At 41.7% G+C, this 20017-nt stretch overlaps 1 protein-coding gene across 1 annotated transcript; it reads left to right on the top strand.

The window, feature by feature from the left end:
* The first annotated feature begins 674 nt into the window (after positions 1-674).
* On the top strand, positions 675-19436 carry HSDL2 (hydroxysteroid dehydrogenase like 2). Its single transcript, XM_071580955.1, has 11 exons — positions 675-741; positions 3411-3574; positions 3982-4080; positions 4207-4321; positions 9550-9653; positions 10551-10649; positions 14346-14540; positions 15048-15119; positions 16029-16178; positions 16713-16841; positions 17296-19436. Exons 1-11 carry the CDS (start codon positions 725-727, stop codon positions 17406-17408), a joined length of 1257 nt encoding a protein of 418 aa, XP_071437056.1. The 5' UTR covers positions 675-724; the 3' UTR covers positions 17409-19436.
* Positions 19437-20017: the final 581 nt, after the last annotated feature.

Genomic DNA, 20017 nt, shown 5'->3' on the forward strand with positions numbered 1-20017 from the left:
CAAGATCATTAGAGTTGGAAGAGACCTCTCATCTAGTCTAACCCCCTGGGTTAAACAGGAATGCAGGTGTGTTTGGAATGTCTCCAGGGAGCCAAACTCCATGACCACCCTAAGCAGCCTGTTCCAGTGCTCTGTCACCCTCAGTGAAAAGAAGTTCTTCCTCATGTTGAGAAGAAACTTCTTGTGTTTTCGTTTATAGCCATTACTCCTCATCCTGTCACTGGAAAGTCAGGCACCCTTCTATTGGCACCCACCCTTGAGATAATTGTGTACATTGATGGGATCCCCTCTCAGTCTTCTCCAGACTAACCAGGCCCAGCTCCCGCTGTCTCTCTTCTTAAGAGAGATGCACCAGACCCCTCATCATCATTGTGGCCTCAGCTGGGCCCTCTCAAAGAGCTCCTTGTTTGTCTTGTCCTGAGGAGCCCAGAGCTGGACACAGCATGCCAGAAGGTGGGATGGAGGCGAAGCTCCAGTGATTTGAGTGGAACTAGCCGGCGTGTTTAGGCCAAAGCAAACTTTCCCACATCCATCACAGAACGAAATGATGAATGAAACCTCTCGGTTCAATCTTTCATCCCGCCCCCGCCCGCCCCACGCCCCGCTCCGCCCCACGCCCCGCTGCCGCCGCGTCCGTACCCTGACGCTACGTGGGCTCCTCCCCGTGCGGGGGAGTGACAGTGGAGGCTGTGCCCGCCCCGACCGGCCCCGGCCCGGCACCGCCATGCTGCCCAACACGGGGTAAGTGCCCCGGGTCAGTGCCCGGCCCGGCCCCGCCGTGCTGCCCAACACGGGGTAAGTGCCTGGCCCGGCCCCGCCGTGCTGCCCAGCACCGTGTGAGTGCCCGCAGCGGGGTCGGGGGCCGGCCGGGACAGCCGTGGCTGCTGAGCCGCCGAAGGCCTCTGAGACGGCCGCGGGACTGTCGGGGCGCTCCCGGCGCCCGGCCCGGCCCGGCCCGGAGCCAGCAGCACGCAGCGTGTCCCGTGCCTGCCCCGGGCAGCACCAGCGCCCCGCGGAGAGCGGCTTGAAACGTGTCAGTGCCCTTGAGCGGCGCGTTATGTTGTGGAAATAGTCATTGGAAGGCTTAATGTATTCTCTCTCTCGTGCTCAGCCAATAGCTGCTTACCTGGCAGTCACTTTCTTTCAGTATAGGATCTTAATTTAGAGACGTTCTCTGCCTCTTGACTTTTCAGAGACCAACACTGCTAACAGTTGGGAAAATGCTTTGTTATTATTTGTTCCTGTATGTTATAAATAGGATTTTAAATTAAATTCCTAAGGTTTGTGTAAGCTGTAAACAGTGTCACTGATGTGACCTGCAGGTTTCTGTATTAGCAGTCATTCCTTGTGGGAAAGGAACCTGACTTACTGTTTTTCAAGATCCTGAAAACTGCAGGGCACAGAGATGAATTTGACTTCTGTCTGATTACCAGAACTGAACCGCAATGGAAACAATACAGATGCAACGTTCATAACACAGGTCATAAGCAAGTTCAGGCAAGCACATACTTTACAAACTTGTAAATGATTGGGGTGCTAAGTGAATTAAGAAATGAATCTGACATCTTGCAAGTGTGACTTAACTAAACACCACCTCAGCCTGACCAACCAACTAGTTTTTACATGTCAGGTTGTACATCCATCCAGTTAAGAAGCAAAAATATAATCACAGATGATGTTGAAAGCATTATATTCACCCATCCCGCTGAACAAAGGGTCTGCTTTTACTACCAGTGTAGCAGGAGTCCCTGTGTCCTTCACAAGCCTCAGGCGCTGGTGAACTTTGGTTTTCCTGACACCACCCCAGCATGCCTGGTAATATTTCTGTTTCCTTCTTTATGGGCTGCAATTGCTCCTGCCTGCTGTATGTCACCTTTGTTCATGGGAGCTGCATCACACATTCCGTGCATAGCCTTGCTGGTCCTCTGGAACATCTTGTCTTCCTGAATGGAGGACTCCTGCACCTGGCAGGACTTAAAGTCCCATCAACTTTCCTCAGCTTCTTTCTCCTCCAGAGCTACCTCTCTCTGGACCCTATTTATCTCTTCCCTGACCAAGGTGGATTCTGCTGACCTCACATTGGTTGGTTGAAGGTAGAAACCAGACTCTGGCCTTACTTGACTGAGTTTTACAGTTGCAGAGTCAAACTTCACTTGCCGTGCATGTGACTCAGCTCTTGGCAGCAGTTTTTTGTGATTGACTCTACTGTTTTGGTGTTTTTCCTCCTGTGCCTTTCTGGGACTCATTTTTGCAGATGAAAGCCCTTTGAAATGGCATCTGCAGGACTTTGTTGACTTCCTAGGACCCTGTAGATACCTAACCTTGCCCATGCAGGGGAAGATCACTTGCCCTCTCTACCCCATTCCAGTTTTCTGCCTTCTGAAAGCAAACACTCTCCTAGAGAGCATTTAAGAGATTGATTTTCTTTGATTAGAGGAAAAGAACCCACATCTGGAAACAGATGTGGTGAAACAGTACTAAGTCTGGCCTGGTCGGAAGGGAAAACTAATGTGAGCTTTGAGGCTAGTGTGTATGTAACATGTGAGTGAAAAGTGAAGTTGCCATTGCACATAGTTTATATGCATTTTCTAACTGAAGTTAAAACCTCTTGGTTTTGCTGTAGAGTTACAGAAAGTAACATGAGCTTTATGCAGAACACTGAAACTCATTCCTTCATGTGGAAAACTGTGGCCTAAGCGGCTTTATTGTCGCATATGCTTTAAACTGGTGTTGATATTTCTCTCTTCAAAAATTCAGTGACATTGTGTCAGCCAAACATGTTTCTGACACTCTAAAATTTGTTGGTTTCTCTAGAGGTTTTGATTGGACCCATTCATTTGGAGGACTTACTGCATTAAATGCAGTTACTGGGAATCGGTTGAGTATAGATTTAAGGGAAATAATTGTAATTTCTGAAAATGAAGTTTTTGTCAGTTGCATATGGCATTGTGATTCTGGACTTGGAACTTGATACCACATTGAGACAGCAGGTTTTTGTGTTTAGAGAAGCGTGACTAACAAATTACAGAGATCTGTGTAGGTGTGTTGTCTCCTTAGAAACTGGCATTTTGTTCTTACAAATTACTCCTTTTCCTCTGTTGGATAATGTAGCAGCTCTGTTCTAAGCGGTGTGTGGCATCATTTTACAAAAGGAGAAATGTGACTGGGTGATCTGGTGTAACTTTATTGCTTTACAGTGTTTGCAAACCTGGGGAATGATCTTCAGTGGTACTTTGCTGTAGCTATCCCTTTTGTTTCTGGTGGCTGTGTTCTTAGTAGAATGATGAGGGCATTTGTCTGATTGGGAGACCACACTAATTACTTTTTCCCTTAGAGAGTGATAAAAGTCAGTGATTTACAGCTTTTTCTTTGTTCTCCCCTTTACTCTTCACTTCCCTCCTCACCTTCAGGAAACTGGCAGGATGCACTCTCTTCATCACTGGTGCAAGTCGAGGCATTGGCAAAGCCATTGCTTTGAAAGCTGCCAAGGATGGTGCAAACATTGTGATAGCTGCCAAGACAGCTGAGCCCCATCCTACTCTTCCGGGGACTATCTACACTGCTGCAGAGGAAAGTAAGTTGTAACAAACGAGGGTCAGTTTCAGGTACTAGCCTGGGTGTATGCCCTGGCTTAGCTGTCATGCGTGAGTGGAAAAATGCATAGAGGTTCCACTTCACCTTTACTAAAATAAACTTAGTGTTTCTCTTGCTTCCCAGGAGTGCTGCAATGCTACCGTAACAAAGATATATTTGTATATAAATGTAGAAATGCTGTGTTACTTGAGATGTATGAAATACACATTTGCAGTGTTAAGATTTGGTTTTGTTCTTTACACAGCATCTAAAAAGGTAGCAATTTGAGAGCATGATTTTCAGTGCCTTCTTGAAGTCCATCATTGCATGAGAGATTTTTAAAAAGGTTCATATTATTTGTCCTGTCTGAAAGCAAATTTTTAAATGTTTAATTTTGTAATTGTGCAGTTGAAGCAGCTGGAGGAAAGGCTTTGCCGTGCATTGTTAATGTGAGGGAAGAAGAGCAAATTATTAGTGCTGTGGAGAAAGCTGTGAAGACTTTTGGAGGTATGTTAAAGTGTGGGGGAGACATGAACAGGCAGATTGTTCAAATAAAAAGAGAAAAGAGCAGCCTGCCCTGCTTATGCTTTTTGTCTTTAAATGCTAATGTGAAATGACTTGTTTTAAAACCAGGGATTGACATTTTGGTGAACAATGCAAGTGCCATCTCTTTGACTGGCACTTTGGAAACAGCAACGAAGAAGGTCAATCTTATGATGGATGTCAATGTACGAGGAACCTACCTTACGTAAGTGCTCAGAGAAGGAATCAAAGTAATTGTAACAAAATGTATGATGTTACCTCAGTTTTTCTGAGGTGTGTAGCTGTCTCGCTGCCCTGGAACTGGAGTGCAGTTTTTCTACATCTGCTACATGTACTACATTCTACAGGAAATTGGTTGGTTACTGGTCAACTGATTTGAAATTCATATTTGCAAAAATTAATTGCAACTTGGAGTAAACAGAAAACTTACTGCTGTAGTCATTAAGAGCTCACAAGACGCTTCATGCATGGAGGAAGAAACAAATTTGTTTCAAATGGAGCTCCAGCTTGGTTTTGCAAAATGCTGATGCTCTTTCATTTCAAGCGAAATAACTAAATCTTTTCATATATCAGGTGCAATATCTTATTTGTCAGTTTTCTTCTCATAAGCTTCTCATCTTTAAAGACTTTATATAACTTACCATAGTTAAAAGAGAATTGTTAAAGATATATATTACTTTAAGATCTAAAGTGTTCTCTATCTACTTTTGGTTTATCAGTTCTATCATTTATTTAAATTAACCAAGATATGATTTCACAATTCCTGTGGTCCTTCTTTTGTGCATTTTTGGGGGTGGATTTAGTAGATTTGGATCATTTCCTGTACAGGATGTCATTTAGAGCTCTGTCTTAATAAGAAGACTTTAATTTTGACATACTGGGAAAAAATACTTCAGGATGACGCAGATTCTCTAAATTCAGTTGTTGGCTGATCAGGAGGTTTCTTTTCAAAGTATTATCATAGAATCATAGAATAGTTTGGGTTGAAAAGGACCTTTTAAGGTTGTCTAGTTCAACCTCCAATCTGGAATAGTGTCTGTTTTTGTGCAAGTGGATCTGGTTATCAGATATTACGATAATATCCTTTAGTGTCACTTTGCCAAGAATAAGTGAAGGAATTTGCTATTAGAATAGTGTAAAAACACATATAAGTTCTAGCTTTCTGAATCAGAGAAATGCATGCTCAGTATGTACATAGAGAAGGAAGGTGGAAAAAAGCAAGGCTACGCTATCAGACTGGGATTTCTGTGCTTTCACTCTGTGACATCTACTTTTGACAAGCTGCATGTGTGTTTCTCGAAAAGGAAGACTGGGTTTGGAGCTTGGCATTCCAGAAAACGCTCTGTGTATATCTCTTATTACATCTCTGAATGGATTCCACTGTAGTGCAATGGCAAGTTCTGTCTCTTCACCACACAAGAGTGACAATCACTTTCTTAAAACTAAATTTAGCTATTCCAAATTAATGAGGAATTCTTAAAGTCATCTTTCCTTTCAGTCCTGTTCTGCCTTGAAAAGATTATAATTCAGGTTCTGTGTGCTGCAAATAGAAAAGCATATGAAAGATTAATGTCTTTCAAGGGAAGTTACAGATGGTCATTGTCATTGCTTTTGTTACTGTCAATTGAGAATATCTACTCAAGTGTTTCTGCCTTTTCTTCCCCTTGCTTTGTATGTTGATTCTGTTTGTAATTTGTAGACATCTATTTTCACTTTAATGTTCAGAAAATTACAATAGCTAAAAAATAATGGTGTGGATTTTTTGCTGTGTGCAGGAGGTCGGAAAGATGTCCCATTTTATGGAGTGTACCTGTTGACATGGAGTGATGATCATTGAATAATTGAATCATTGAATGGATTGAGTTGGAAGGGACCTTAAAGATCACGTGATTCCAAGCCCCTGCTACAGGCAGGGACGTTTCACACTAAATCAGGTTGCTCAGAGCCCCATCCAGCCTGGCTTTGAACACTTCAAAGGATAGGGAATCTCCATCTTCTTAGGCGACTTGCTCCAGTGCCTCACCACCTCACAGGAAAGAATTTCTTCCTAAAATCTAAACCCATCCTTATTCAGTTTAAAGCCATTCCCCCTTGTTCTAGCACTCCGTGCCACTGTAGAAAGTCCCATCTCCAGCCTTCTGGTAGGACCTTTTAGGTACCTGAAGTCTGCAGTAAGGTCAGCCCAGAGCCTTCTCCCGGCTGAGTAACCCCAACCCTCTCAGCCTGTCCTTGCAGGAGAGGGGCTCCTTCCCTCTAATCATCTTGGTGGCCCTCCTTGGGACTTGTCTCAACAGGTCAATGGCTTTCTTGTGCTGGGGGCCCCAGACCTGGATGCAGCACTCCAGGAGGGGACTCATCAAAGCAGAGCTGAAGGGCAGAATCCACTCCCTCAACCTCCGGGACATGTAGCTTTTATGCAGCCCAGGATGCAGTTGGCTTTCTGGGCTGCAAGTGAACATTGCTAAATCATATCCAGCCTCTCATGCACCAGCACCTCCAAGACCTTCTTGGCAGGGCTGCTCTCGGTCTGTTCATACTCTAGCCTGTGTTGATGCCAGGAGTTTCCCCGACCCAGGCACAGCACCTTGCACTTGGTCTTGCTGAGCCTCTTGAGGTTCAAGTGAGGCCACTTCTTGAGCTTGCCAAGGTCCCTCTGGATGGCACCCCATCCTTCAGGTGTGGCAACTGCACCTCTCAACTTGGTCTTATCTGCAGGTTTGCTGAGGGTTCATTTGATTCGTTTGTTCATGTCATTAATGAGGACATGGAATAGTGCTGGTTTCAATGCCAACCCCTGAGGGACAGCACTTCTCACTGATGTCCATCAGAACTCCAAGCTGTTGACTTACTACCCTCTGGACATGCCCATTCAACCAGTTCCCTATCCAGTGAACAGTCCACCCATCAAATCCTTCTCTCTCCAGTTTAAACAGAAGAATGTTTTGAGGAACCATGTCTAAAGCTTTACACAAGTCATGATAAATGACATATGTAGTCCTTCCCTGGTCCACTGATGTAGTCACCCTATCATCAGAAGGCCACTAAGTTGATCAGGCAGGACTTGGCCTTGGTGAAGCCGTGCTGGCTGTCCCAAGTCACTTTCATGTGCATGGCGTTTAGAGGGATCTGTTCCATGACCTTTCCAGGCACAGAGGTGAGACTGACTAGTCAGTAGTTCCCAGCGTACTCCTTTCCACCCTTTTTAAAGATAAGTTCAATGTTTCCCTTTTTTCCAGTCATGTGGGACTTCACCTGGCTGATTGCCAGGATTTTTCCAGTGTAGAGAATGCTTGGTAACTATATCAGCCAATTCCCTCAGGACTGTGAGATGCCTCTCATCAGGTCCCATAGACTTAGGTATGTTCAGGTTCCTGCGGTGGTCACAAACGTGATCTTCACTTAGAGTGGGAAGCACTTTGCTCCCCCAATCCCCTCCCCATTGTGCTGTCCATTCAACAGGTGTGGGAGGAGAGGTTGCCATTGAAGACTGTGGCAAAAAATTGAGTACCTCAGCCTTCTCCTCATCAGTTGTTAACAGTTTTCCAGACTTGCTTATCCCAGGGGCATATGTGTGTGTATACACGCTTTGCCTGCCTTTTCTGGGTGACATATCTGTAGAACCTCTTCATACTACTCTGTGCATCCCTTGCAAAGTTCAGCTCCAGTGTCATTTTAGCTGTCCTCACTCCATCTGTATATAACTGCACCCCTGTACTCTTCCTAGGATACTTGCTCCTGCCTCCGTTGCCTATGTATTTGCTTCTTGCCTTTCAGTTTGACCAGCAGTTCCCTACTCAGCCATGCTGGTCTCTTACTGTCTTTGCCCAGTGTCTTTCACGTGGGGATCCCTAGCTCTTGCCTCTGTGTAAGGTGTTCCTAAAGATCTGTCAGCTCTGTTCTGCTGCCTTCTCCCTGGGGCAGCTTTGCAGAGGGTCCTATTGAGTGACTCCTTGAAGAACTGGAATTTGTTCTTCTGAAGTTCAGAGTCCTGACTTCACTCTTCACCTGACCCATATCCCTCAGGGCTGCAAACTCCACCAGTGTGTGATCCCTGCAGCCAAGGTTGTCTGCAAGCTTGACATCTTCAGTTAGCTTACATTCATGACCATCAGATCCAGTATGTCATCCCTTTGCTAGGGTTATTACCTGGATTAAGGAATTAACCTTCCATGTGTTCCATAGTCTCCTGGATTGCCTACAGCTCACTATGCTACTGTCCCAGCAGATGTTGGGGTGGTTGAAGTCCCCCAGCAGGACAAGAGTGTGCGAGTGCTGTCTCCTTTAGCTGGAGTAAAAGGCCTCATCAACAGGCTCCCCTTGATCAGGGGCCAGTTGTGACTCCAGCCACAAAGTTCCCTTTCTTGCCTCGCTCTCTGATACTTACCCATAAGCTTTCAACCTCCTCATGGCTGTTCTTCAGAGACAGCTCTTTGCACTCAATCCATCTGTGGATGTAAATAGCAACCTCTCTCTCTCCTTCCCCTCCAGTCCCTTCTAGACAGCCTGTAGCCATTGATAGCTGCATTCCAATTACAGGATTCATCCCACCAAGCTTCAATAATGGCAGCCTGCTCATACTCTTGGTTCCTATGCACCAAGAAATTGAGACTTCAGTTAGTGAACTTATCACATTGCCACTGAAAAGAATTGAGGCTCCAGGAACTTAAGCAGGTGTTAAATGACTTACTTTACTACTGTAATGATTTTGTTATTGAAGGTGTTGAATGTGTTCCCTCTGGCTGGCAGTATGCATGGGTCCTGTTGAAATACATGAAGAGTAGGTCACTAGTGTGGTGATGCTTTTGCCCTATGAAGCTTGATTAAAAATACTCAAGCAGAGATCAAATGCAAACATGTGTCCTAGTGCTAGAAGTGAAGTCAATTGGCAGTTTCTATAAAGGAAAAGTTATGATTTACAGGTGTGTAAATTCAAAGTAGAATTCTCCAAGCTGAGAACAGGTTTTCAGTCTTGCTTAGAATACTTGTAATAGTGTGCGACTCTGCAATAGTATTTCAATATGGTATTAAAGCAGAAATAGGTATGGGTTCAGAAGAGAATATATTTGTGACAAAATAACACTCTGCACTGTTAATTTTGCTTGTTGCATTATAGTGTTTTTTTGCCCCTACCAGAACTATTATAAAAGAAGATTGTGGCTTTTGAGCATCTGGCAAATCGGCTTGAGTTGATGCCGATGCACTATTTGGAGAATGTGGTCAGTTTGCAGGAATGAACACTAGGCCTGAGATAAGTGATCTGGGAAAGATATTTTTTGTTGGGTTTTTTTATATCAAAATACTTGAAACAAAAAGAGGGTCTAGGCTTAGTCTTTTACTGTCATGAAGGTACTGGTCTGCCAGTATGGTTTTTGCTGCCGTTATAGGTGGTCTATAAAATAAGAGGAGTCTGATATGTCTGAATCAATCTTTCAGGTCTAAAGCATGCCTTCCCCACCTGAGGAAGAGTAAGAACCCCCATATCCTGAACCTCAGCCCACCTATGAATCTGAATCCCCTGTGGTTCAAAAATCATTGTGGTGAGTACCATGCAGAGCCTTTCTTGCTGTTTTTTGAGAACCATGTAAATACCTGGTGAAATGTGCAGGAGTGCTGGATCTTGTATCTTTAGCACTATATACAGACTGGCACTAGAAGAAATTGTTTTGTGGGAAAATGTAGTGCAGTTTTCATGGCCTCTTACATCCTTTATATTTTCAAGGTAAGAGTCCATGCTTTTCATGGGAATTGCTATGACTGCAGAAAATTTTCTGCTCCAAATAGAGACTGAAACCCAAAATCTATTTTCTTACCTATTCAGCTTCCTGTTTATTTTAATATAGATAAAGCTCAATGTTGTCTTTTAATATGGAAATTAATTTTGAGGTGGGAAAGGAACTCCATGTTATCTTGACGTTAGTGTTGCTCATTTTAAAACTGTAGAAAAACTTTCCATTTTGGATACTTGTCATAATAAACTCCAGGAAGTTCCAGTTTTTTCCCTGAAGAAGTTTCACTTCTCACAGTTAGATAGATGATAATGATTTAGAATTCCTGCCCCCACCCTTTTTATTTTCTATAGAATACTAGTTTGATCATTAACAGCTGTTACGTCTTAGGCCTCATAGAAAAATTGACCACTCTTGTCACTGTGCTGTGTATAAAAAGCATGGCAAAACCATCATACAGCTGGGCTTCAGTTGTTATTTTTGGCAAAATGTATGTAGCTTTCATTTTATTTGTAGTGAAAAGATGGCGGACTACAGTTTGTGTCTGACAGGGGTGGTGGAGAGAAGGGAGAGACTTTGACTCTAGGAAGGTACTGTTTTTTTCCAAAACCCTTCTTTTTCCTTATGATTTGTTTTTTCTTTCCTTCAAAATTAAAATTACCTTGATCGAGGGTAAACTTTTATCTTTTTTTATATTTCCTATCTTAGCTTATACCATTTCTAAATATGGGATGTCCATGTGTGTCTTGGGAATGGCAGAAGAATTTAGAGGAGAAGTTGCTGTCAATGCTTTATGGCCTAAAACAGGTAATTTTTTATGGTACTAAAATACTGACTTTCTGTATTTTGACTGCTAAAACTTGTTTTATTTAACATTGAATATACTTCACACTTCTGGAAGTGATTCAGAAGACTAAACAGTTCTTTAACATATTCTTTGTTCATCCTGCATGGGTACTGATCTTGATTCCTTGTTCTCACTAGACCATTGTCACTTTGATCTAAACTTATCTTCATATAGTTTGCAATCCATTCCACCCCTTCAGTTGGTTGAAGCATGTGTGTAGTATTTGGCTTGTCTGTACTTTCTCTCATGCACCCATGGTTTTGGTGTGGACAGAATCATGAAAGTATTAGTCTACTTTCATTAGAAGGTTTTGAATATCTGTGTATGTAGTTCTGTTTGGAATTCCTTGCTAGTTAAATTCCCAGAGTTCATTCACATGGAACTGACAAGATTTCTGTAAATGCAGAAATAATTTTAAAACCCCCTGTTCCTATAAGTTCTGACACAGTGAAGTTCTGTGAAGAGTTGTTCACAGAACTGTCTGATTGCATGTTACGGGAAATTAAAGAGCTCTGTGGAAGAAAAACAATTCAATGCTCCCACATTGTATTAACTGTTTGCTCTCTGTGGGTCTGTGAGGATCAGGGCTGCTGTTGCAGGTTTGGCCAGCTGTTTGCCAAGGAGGCCAGTCTCTTCACCCAAATACATGAATTGGGAAGAAATGATACTGATGTTGCAATTAATACCGGACAGAGGGTAATCCTGCCCTTTAGTGATGTAAGAGCCCCATCACTGTGTTAGGAAACATTGTAACAGCAGTGTTTATTTCCTTAACTAGTGCAGGGTGGGAAGAAGCAAGAGGAGAAGAAAATACAAACCAAAATCCTCTTTTGAGGATGGTGCTCCACTGTAAGAAGTGTTTTTACACAGGCACTTTTCAATGTTTTCCTGTTAGCAGTTGCAGGCACCTCTTCTAGTGTGAACTGGAACTCTCTAATCTACCTTCTCTAAAGTGAGAGACATGAGCTAAACTTAACTACTTCAGACAAAATCCACTGAGTTTCTCAACTTAAATACTCTAGGTGATAATCAGTTGAACATTTGGGTTGGTGTGTCTGACAGACTTAATTGTTTTTCGCTGGTCTGGATGCTTGCGTCTTAAATTCTCCCAGTGAACGGTTGCCTCCTAACTCTGCTCACTCTATGAGTTTTACCCATAGAGATATTTTGGTAAGGGATTGACTTTTTGAATTATATTGTTCATGATAATTATATTGTTTATGATAATTATATCATCACAAAACCTTTACTGTTTTGAAGAGGATATGGTCTTAATCTTTGATTTACTGAAGGCAACTACATGTGTAACTTCAGAGTTTGGATTGCCTTCCAGTGGAGTCAAAGTTGACCTTTGAGGTTTCAGGTCTGTGTTGTATTTTTTTTTATTTCAGAGGCAGTTAGAAGAAATGTACGCTTGTTTCCACATACTTGCTTCTTGAGTCCTTCAGGAGAACCTCAGAAAAGTTGAAATGGAGATTTCTGAGGATCTATGTGATCTGGAATAGAGCCATGAAACTCGATTCTTTAAGTCTTTAGCTCCCTAGACCTCATGCCTAACCCTCTGTCCTGTCTCTAAAATGCCTTTGCTAAATGAGGTTTATATCTCCTCAGAATCCTGTACTGGGGAGTAGTTTGGTCTTTCATTAACAGAGATGACCTTTTACCTACCATTGTATGGGTTTTTTATGGTCATTGACTGATCAAACAATGTATGTTGTCTGTGAGAGTTAGGAACAGTGAAGGAATTCATCTAGAATATCTCATGTGAGGCTTGGAAGAGCAGAAAGATTCAAATTACAAATGAAAACATTATATATTCTAAGAAATGCTTCTTAAAATAAAGATTTCTCTCTGTGAGATGCTGCAAAGTAATTAAAAAGTAATTAGGCTTTCTATAAAATTAAAGATATGCAAAAAGAGCTTTTTATTTGATGAATCCATTCTTGCTCATTCAACTTAAGACTGTTAGAAACATTAAATGAGCTCTCAAAGTTAGTATAAATCAGTGATGCCTCCATGAAAACTCATGTGTCCTCAAGTATAAAAGTATAAATGCCTGAATTCTCTAGTACCAAAAATGTTCTTTGGAGAAGTTTATCTTCCAAAAGCAAGAAAGTTAACTTTGGTGTGATCATCCAGAGAGACAGTGTTACAGACTTCCACTGTATTTCAAATAAAGTTGCAAAGTACTTAGTTTAAAAGTCCACTATAATCTCATACAAATGTGTTTATCCTCAGTGTTAGTATGGATGCCAGGATCTGTTCATTCGTCTAACTCTTTAAACATGTGACAGGATGCTGGTAGTAAGATGCCAGGAGCTCACCATTTATCTAAAAGTTAAAGAGGATGCCTATCAAAAGGATGAGGGGCAGTCCCATCACAGAGCGCAGAGCGTAACAGAGGTGTCCTGGGACAAAACTGAAAGTCTCTTCATGTGCATTAGAGTAAAACTGGCATCACTTTATATGATGTGAATGTAACGATGTGCAGCCAGACTATGAGGCAGTACTGTTTGAAACCTTTTTGATTCAGTCTATGCAAATAAGCTGACTGTGCTCACAAGAAGAATAGTTGACACTAAAAGGGAAGTGAGAGAAATGTAGGCCAGGAAAAGTGAGCAGCTTAATGAATCCTCAGAACAGTAGAACATATTTGAATCAACAGAACCCAGTGAATTTCATCAGAGTATTTGACAGCAATGTCCTCTGAACTGTTGGTAGTTATTAAAAAATAAAAATCTTTCAGGGCAGATAGCACTTCTGAGGACCAAAGAAAGGCAAATTTATTTTCTATTCTTAAAGATGAGAATAAGACCTAGGGATACCTACATGTATGTACAGCATATCTATTTCTCATTTTTATTCACGTGTGTATTTGTAGCAGTTTACTTGATTTGAGAAAAAGAAAAGCTGAAGTTGGTTAAAGGTAATTGAAACCTAGGGACTAATCCTGACCACAGAAGACTAAAATTAGGGCGTCAACAAGGACATCTACACACCTTTGCACACTGGGACAGGAGTTCTCTGGCCATTATCACTGAAGACTTTTGTCTGTTTTGCCAGTTCCTGCTTTGGGAAATGAACGAACCAGCTCAGAGAGACATGTCCTGCACAGTGGCTACTTTTGGCTTTTTAAGAAATGTTGTGGTCATTTCTACATCAAAATTGCTGCCTGTTTCTGTGGAATGGAAGCACCAAAAGGAGGACAAAAGTGATGTAAAATCAGGTTTATCCTTCTGCCTCCATGCTTTTCTAGCCCAAGATGTGAGAAAGAACTTGTCAATCCGTCTCAAAACTTGGGGGTAGAGTGCTGAGTTTTAAAAAGCAGATGGGAAAAAGTAATGAAGCAGAACTGTATGACACAGAAAATGTCAAAATGCTACAACCAGACCAGCTTTCTGTGATTAGGATGAAAGAAAAATGGAATGGATACCTCAGCCTGGAAGCACAAATCAGAGACAGCAACATGCCCACAATGTTAGTAGGTCCCATGGGGGCAGCTTGCAAATAATTATTTGTTCATTGGTGGTATTTCACAGCTTTTGTCCTCCTACAGTTTCCTTTTACATGGAAGGAGATTAAAGTTTGTATACTTGAAACAGAAATGAGAATTCCATGTTGTCAGTATTTGTTTTCTTACCCTCCAAACTTTCTAGCCATACATACAGCTGCTATGGATATGCTGGGAGGAGCTGGAATAGAAAAACAGTGCAGGAAAACGGACATCCTGGCAGATGCTGCATATTGCATTTTAACAAAACCAAAAAGCTTCACTGGAAACTTCATTATTGATGAAGTTCTGCTGAGAGAAGAAGGAGTTAAGGATTTTGATGTCTATGCAATTGCACCAGGTAAAAGAGACCTTTAAGATGAGAAGTAAGTTCTGGAAGGAGGGAACGACATATGAAGAATGTTAATTCCGTTTTGTTTCTAGGGGTTCTTTAATTAGTCTGTAAAAAAGTTGCTTTATGTCAGCTTTGAGGACATGCCTTCCTGGAAGCACATCCACATCCACTGGGAATCTAATAATCAAATGCATATTAAATTAAATTACATTAAATTAAGAAATTCTCTATCAAAACAAAAATCTACTTGTGTTGTAGGTGTATGTGTTGTGAGTATTTAACAGCTAGTGAGATAGATTAATTTTTTTCTTCTCAAATTTTCTTCATTGCAACTTTAAAAGCCTTTTAGGTCAAATTTTAAAGGAACAATACTCTAAATGTGTTGTGTAATACTATGTTTTCCCTTCAAATTGTAGTTTATTTACTTACAGACTTGACTGTAGTTTCATATGAAATGAATTCCTGCTGTCCAACTTTACTTGGACTTACTGTTATATTTTGCCACCCTTTTAGGTCACCCTCTGATACCTGACTTCTTCTTGGATGTTGAAACTGACACAACAGCTGTGAAACAAGAAGGATATGGTAGGGAAAGCACTGTGTAAAAGTCCATAATTTCTGACAATAATGAGTGCCCTCTCTATTTCAAGTTGTTTTTCTTTTTTTTCATAAAAGTTTGGACTCCACTCAAGGTATTTAGCAAAAACCCATTTTTCATTTGGAGGATAAGATTTATGGATGTGACTCTGTACTAAAAACGAAGGAAAAAAGTCTTACCTCCTACAGGACTTTTATGGTAGAAAGTCAGTGCTTTATTTTGAAGAATCCTTTTTTCCGCATCTGAATGTGGTGGTATGAAGGTCACAGGTCGTGTCACTGAAAATTAAATAACAAATGGCACATTTTGCAGGAATATCTCCTTTGCCTTGTTAAATTTATACAGCAGAACATGATACAAAAACCTTCATGGCTTCTTAGATGTAACATGCACAAATTACACAATTAAAATAACTTTTAGATGAAATGCAGAAGCCTTTTTTAGAACAGCATTGGGTTTGCTTTTTCAGAACTGTAGTGTGTGAAGTTGGAGGGCAATTAAGAATGCTATAGTTTTCTTAGGAGTGTCAAAATAGGGATAAGAGAAGGGCAGAGATGGCAAAGTTTGAGTTCCTTACTGTTGGGAATACTGTTGGGAATACTGTTAAAGCTGTTGCACTAGGAGGATGATTCTGCCAGAGATGGGTGGTGTTAGTTCCCTTTTCTTTTGACATATTACGAAGCAAAATATATTGCAGAATTATCTTTAGTGCTGTACACCAATTCAGATCTGAGGTGCAGGAAGCATCCTTTATCGGTGTAAATACTGAAATGGGAAAATAATAATTTTCCCTGCTTTCAAACTTGAATCTTTTCAAGTCGAGTTCTTTATGTATGTTTCTCCATTCATTTTTGAAGTGTTTTGCATTTGAAAGAGTAAAATAATCTTTGTTGCAGGTGGAGCCCAAGCATTCAAAGAGGAGAAGAGAGAATCTGCTCCAGCCAAGCCATCGGGTCCTGTTGCAGAAACATTCAGAGTTATTCAGGGGACAATGACTGAAGAGAATGTGAGAAGTACTCAGGGCATCTTTCAATTTGAATTATCTGGTAAGACCACCACTTGTGCAACCTTCCTTAGCAAAAGGCACTCAGTGATTTCACGCAGAAGCCCTCACCTTTTCAAGCCGATCCCGAAACACACCAGCTCCTCTTGGGGTTTGCGTGATGCTCCTTCTCAGAACCCTTCAGCAGGCGCAGGGAGCAGCCGCCTCTCCTGCCCTACACAGAGCCTTTGTCACTTTGTCACTGCCCTCAGCCCAGGGGGAACGTGATGACAGATGGTTCATCTCCCAGGTGACCTCCCAGGGTCACTTTAAAACACCTGCTGCCCTCAGCTCTGTGCGTGAAGTGCAGCCTTTGGGCTCTCCTGCCCGTGTTCCCAGCATGTGAGGGGGTCGCCTGCCGGAGGTTGGCTTTGCCTCCCTGCAAATGGGGCAAGTGGTGACTCCTTGCAGAGCATCCCCCAGCACATGGACCACCATGGAACTGCTCCAGCCAGACACAGCTGTGGCGTCTGATGGAGGGAACAGGGAAGGCAGAGCCCCTTTTCTGCCATCTCACCTCTCTTCCTTCTCTGTCCAGGGGATGGTGGAGGCACGTGGTACATTGACCTGAAGAGCAAGGGCGGGAGCGCTGGTTTTGGAAAGCCTCCTGTGAAAGCTGATGTGGTTCTGAGCATGTCAAGTGCTGACTTTGTGAAAATGTTCACAGGTGAGGGACAAAGGCCTCTGTCAGGCCAGACACAGGAACCGGTGCCAGGAAAACCTCCTGCTGGCTGGGGTGTAGACCGGCTCCTGGTTTTCTGATCTGGGATGGTGGAGCTTTTGGCTTTTTATGGCTCAAGTGAAAGTGTAGGACAGAATTGCTTGCATTTTTCTGGACCCTTGTGTTTTGTGAACAAGCAAAGAGCAAAAGATTATGTTGCTTTTATTCACCAGGTGTTGATATTTTAGCGGCCAGTGTAGCTTCAGAAAGAACCCAGTCAATGTGTTGGACTTTTGTTCTGCACATCTCTAAGCAGTGTTTCCTAAATGTGCCCTGCTTTTGTGGGAGGAATTGGTAGCAGTATAACTTCTAGGTCTCACTATAATGCCATAATATTTTGCTGTGCATAGGTTGTCTCCTATTCCTTGCATTTTCTGATGGTTCTGTTTCTTCTTTTTAGGTAAATTAAAACCAACTATGGCCTTCATGTCAGGAAAATTAAGGATTAAAGGAAACATGGCACTAGCAATGAAGCTCGAGAAGCTGCTTACACAGCTTAACTCTAAACTGTGAGGGGAAACCTTTGCTAGCAGAACAGTGGCCTTTCATTTATAACTGTAATGCTGTTTTAAATTTCTAGTCCTCATTTTTTTCTCATGAAATATAAGGAATATGGATAAAATGTGAAATTTTTATAGAAGAAATTACTCTATCTGGTTAAGACAAGAAGGTGTTTTGATCAAAATAATTGATACTCAAGGATACAGTTACTAGATTGCAGGTGTTTTCATTACTTCTGTTCCTCTGGGTCAATATAAGACATCTGTAGTGAGGTTTTTCCCACATAGTTGCCTGTACACATTTCCCAACAAGGAAAAGGTGTGGTAAGCAAATGTCACCTTGCAATGTGGGCTGGAAATGCTGTGCAGAAATTGCTGAGCTGGTTTAGAAGTGGAAGCGATATGGTCAGTTTGCAGGCCCTTAATTATACCTGGTCAATTAGTATCTAATTCTTTTTCTGTCCTGAGTTTATCACATACACAAGTTCTCATACCTCTGTATTGCACTCAGGTTGCACAGAGATACTGAGTGATAAACAAGTTTTGGTTTTGTGCAAAGGTACATTTGGGCACATCCAGGCTTGTGTGGTCTCTCTCTTCCCGTATCCCCACTACATCACTGTAGGCAGCCACTTCCCCTTCCTTCCATGTGGCTGGTGAAGACTAAAGGTCACTAGTGAAAGCATGAGTGTTGCCACTCTGTTAAGTACACAAGTGCACACATGGGCTGAAACTCTGTGTGATGGCATCAGCAAAGCCAGATGGACCAACCTCTTAACATGTTTATTCATTGTTGCTGGAAGAATTGCCCAGAATTTGGAACATAACACTCTTCTAAGAAAGCTGAGAAGCTTGAAAGACTTAGGATTTATTTTTCAATTCACTTGGCAGCCCAATAGTTTACAAGTTTTTAAAACATATGCCTGTCTAAAATTGCTTATTACCTGTATTACGATGGTGACATCTGTATTGCTTTCATTGCACTTCTCAGAATCACAAAATGGGTCAGGTTGGAAGGGACCATGGTGGATCATCTGGTCCAGCCTCCCTGCTCAAGCCAGGCCATCCTAGAGCACATGGCACAGAATTGTGTCTAGGTGATTCTTGAGTATGTCCCATGAGAGAGAGTCCACAGCCTTTCTGGATAGTCTGTTCCAGTGCACAGTCACATGCACAGTAAAGAAGTTCTTCCTCATATTGAGGTGGAACTTCCTGTGCATCAGTTTCTACCAGTTGCCCCTTATCTTACTGCTTGGCATTGCCAAGCAGAGCCTGGCTCCTTCCTCTTGATGCCCTTCCTTTAAATACAGACACTGATGAGGTAAGGCTGTTGAATTCTGGTAAGACAAAACCCATCATTTAATAAAATGGCCACTCCACAGGTGGTATATGTGATTTTAGTGAGCTGCACCAGCCCCTCTATAGGGCTTCTGACAGAGACAATTCAGCATCAAGAAATTAATATATCAAGTGCCTGGCACAACACTTGTTAGTTCAGTATCAGGACTTCAAACTGAATTATAGAAAACTGCAGGTTTTTTTAGAACTGGAATTTGCAAAAGGTAATACATTTCTTCCATTAGGATTTTAAACAGCCAAACAGCTACCTTCAGAGCATCTTCTGTGGAATAGCTATTTCTATAGGCATTTATTTGCTACCATCGCCTGCCAAACAGTCTAACACAGCAAGACTGCATTTTCAGCTCACAAGGATGAATATGAAAGACTTTAACGGCATATTGTAAAGTTTTATGTCTGTTACCAAAAGAGGGAAAAACAAGGCAATTTCTTGAGCAAGTTATAGTAAATATCTACTAGCACATTTAATTTATTACCAGTTCATCAGGATTTCTTTTAGTTTTTCTTTTCAGGATTTCTTTTGAGCAGTCATGTAAGTACAGGTGTAAGACTACCTAACACATAAAGCATTTGCATCTCTTCTGACTGTTTTAGCTGTTTCCCCTTAGAGAAACTCCTAAAATTAAGGTTCTATTTAATCACAATTGCATTTATTTAATAAAAATAATGTTTGAAATCTTGATTTACTTATGACTCAAATAACTGATCTGTATTTGCTTACTTTTTTTGCCTATACACCATACTCCAACATTTCCTGGAAAAGCCCAGGGTATTTGAGTATCTCAATGTTCTTTCAGAATAGAGGAAGAAAAAAATCTGCCAACTTAACTCTTTTTAAAGCTACCTTATAGGAGATTAACTTTCACCTAGCTAAGCATGTTCTGGTTAAGCATTGTTAAGCATTTCTGGTTAAGTATAATCTGATTAAGCATTTGAAAGTATAGCCAAATTAGTGTCAGTTTGTATCTTTATCAGCTGCTCCTCACTATGATAGCTCTGCATGTGCATCCACAACATGGCAGTTTAATGATCTCACAGCGGGGAGTATCCTTCTTTACACAAGCAAACACAGATTTTTGCAGCCCTTAGTGGTACATCATGTTGGGTGGAGGCAAATATATGAGGAGGCTTAAAGAAGGTGTCCGAAAGCACCACTATAAGGTACTCTTTTCCTCTTACTCAGTGCATTATGAGGACCTCTTCTTTGTGGAAAATGCCTTTATGGGTCAGAGAGAGAGACACCTGTGAAATTCTGAAGATTCT

This window comes from Pithys albifrons, chromosome Z (assembly GCF_047495875.1).
Source record: "Pithys albifrons albifrons isolate INPA30051 chromosome Z, PitAlb_v1, whole genome shotgun sequence".
Classification (NCBI taxonomy): Eukaryota; Metazoa; Chordata; class Aves; order Passeriformes; family Thamnophilidae; genus Pithys; species Pithys albifrons.

Bases quoted from the DNA above. Each gene is read 5' to 3' on its own strand.
- HSDL2 (XM_071580955.1), top strand. The intron at 3,575-3,981 runs GTAAGTTGTAAC...GTAATTGTGCAG, and splicing joins CTACACTGCTGCAGAGGAAA to TTGAAGCAGCTGGAGGAAAG. The intron at 16,842-17,295 runs GTGAGGGACAAA...TCTTCTTTTTAG, and splicing joins CTTTGTGAAAATGTTCACAG to GTAAATTAAAACCAACTATG.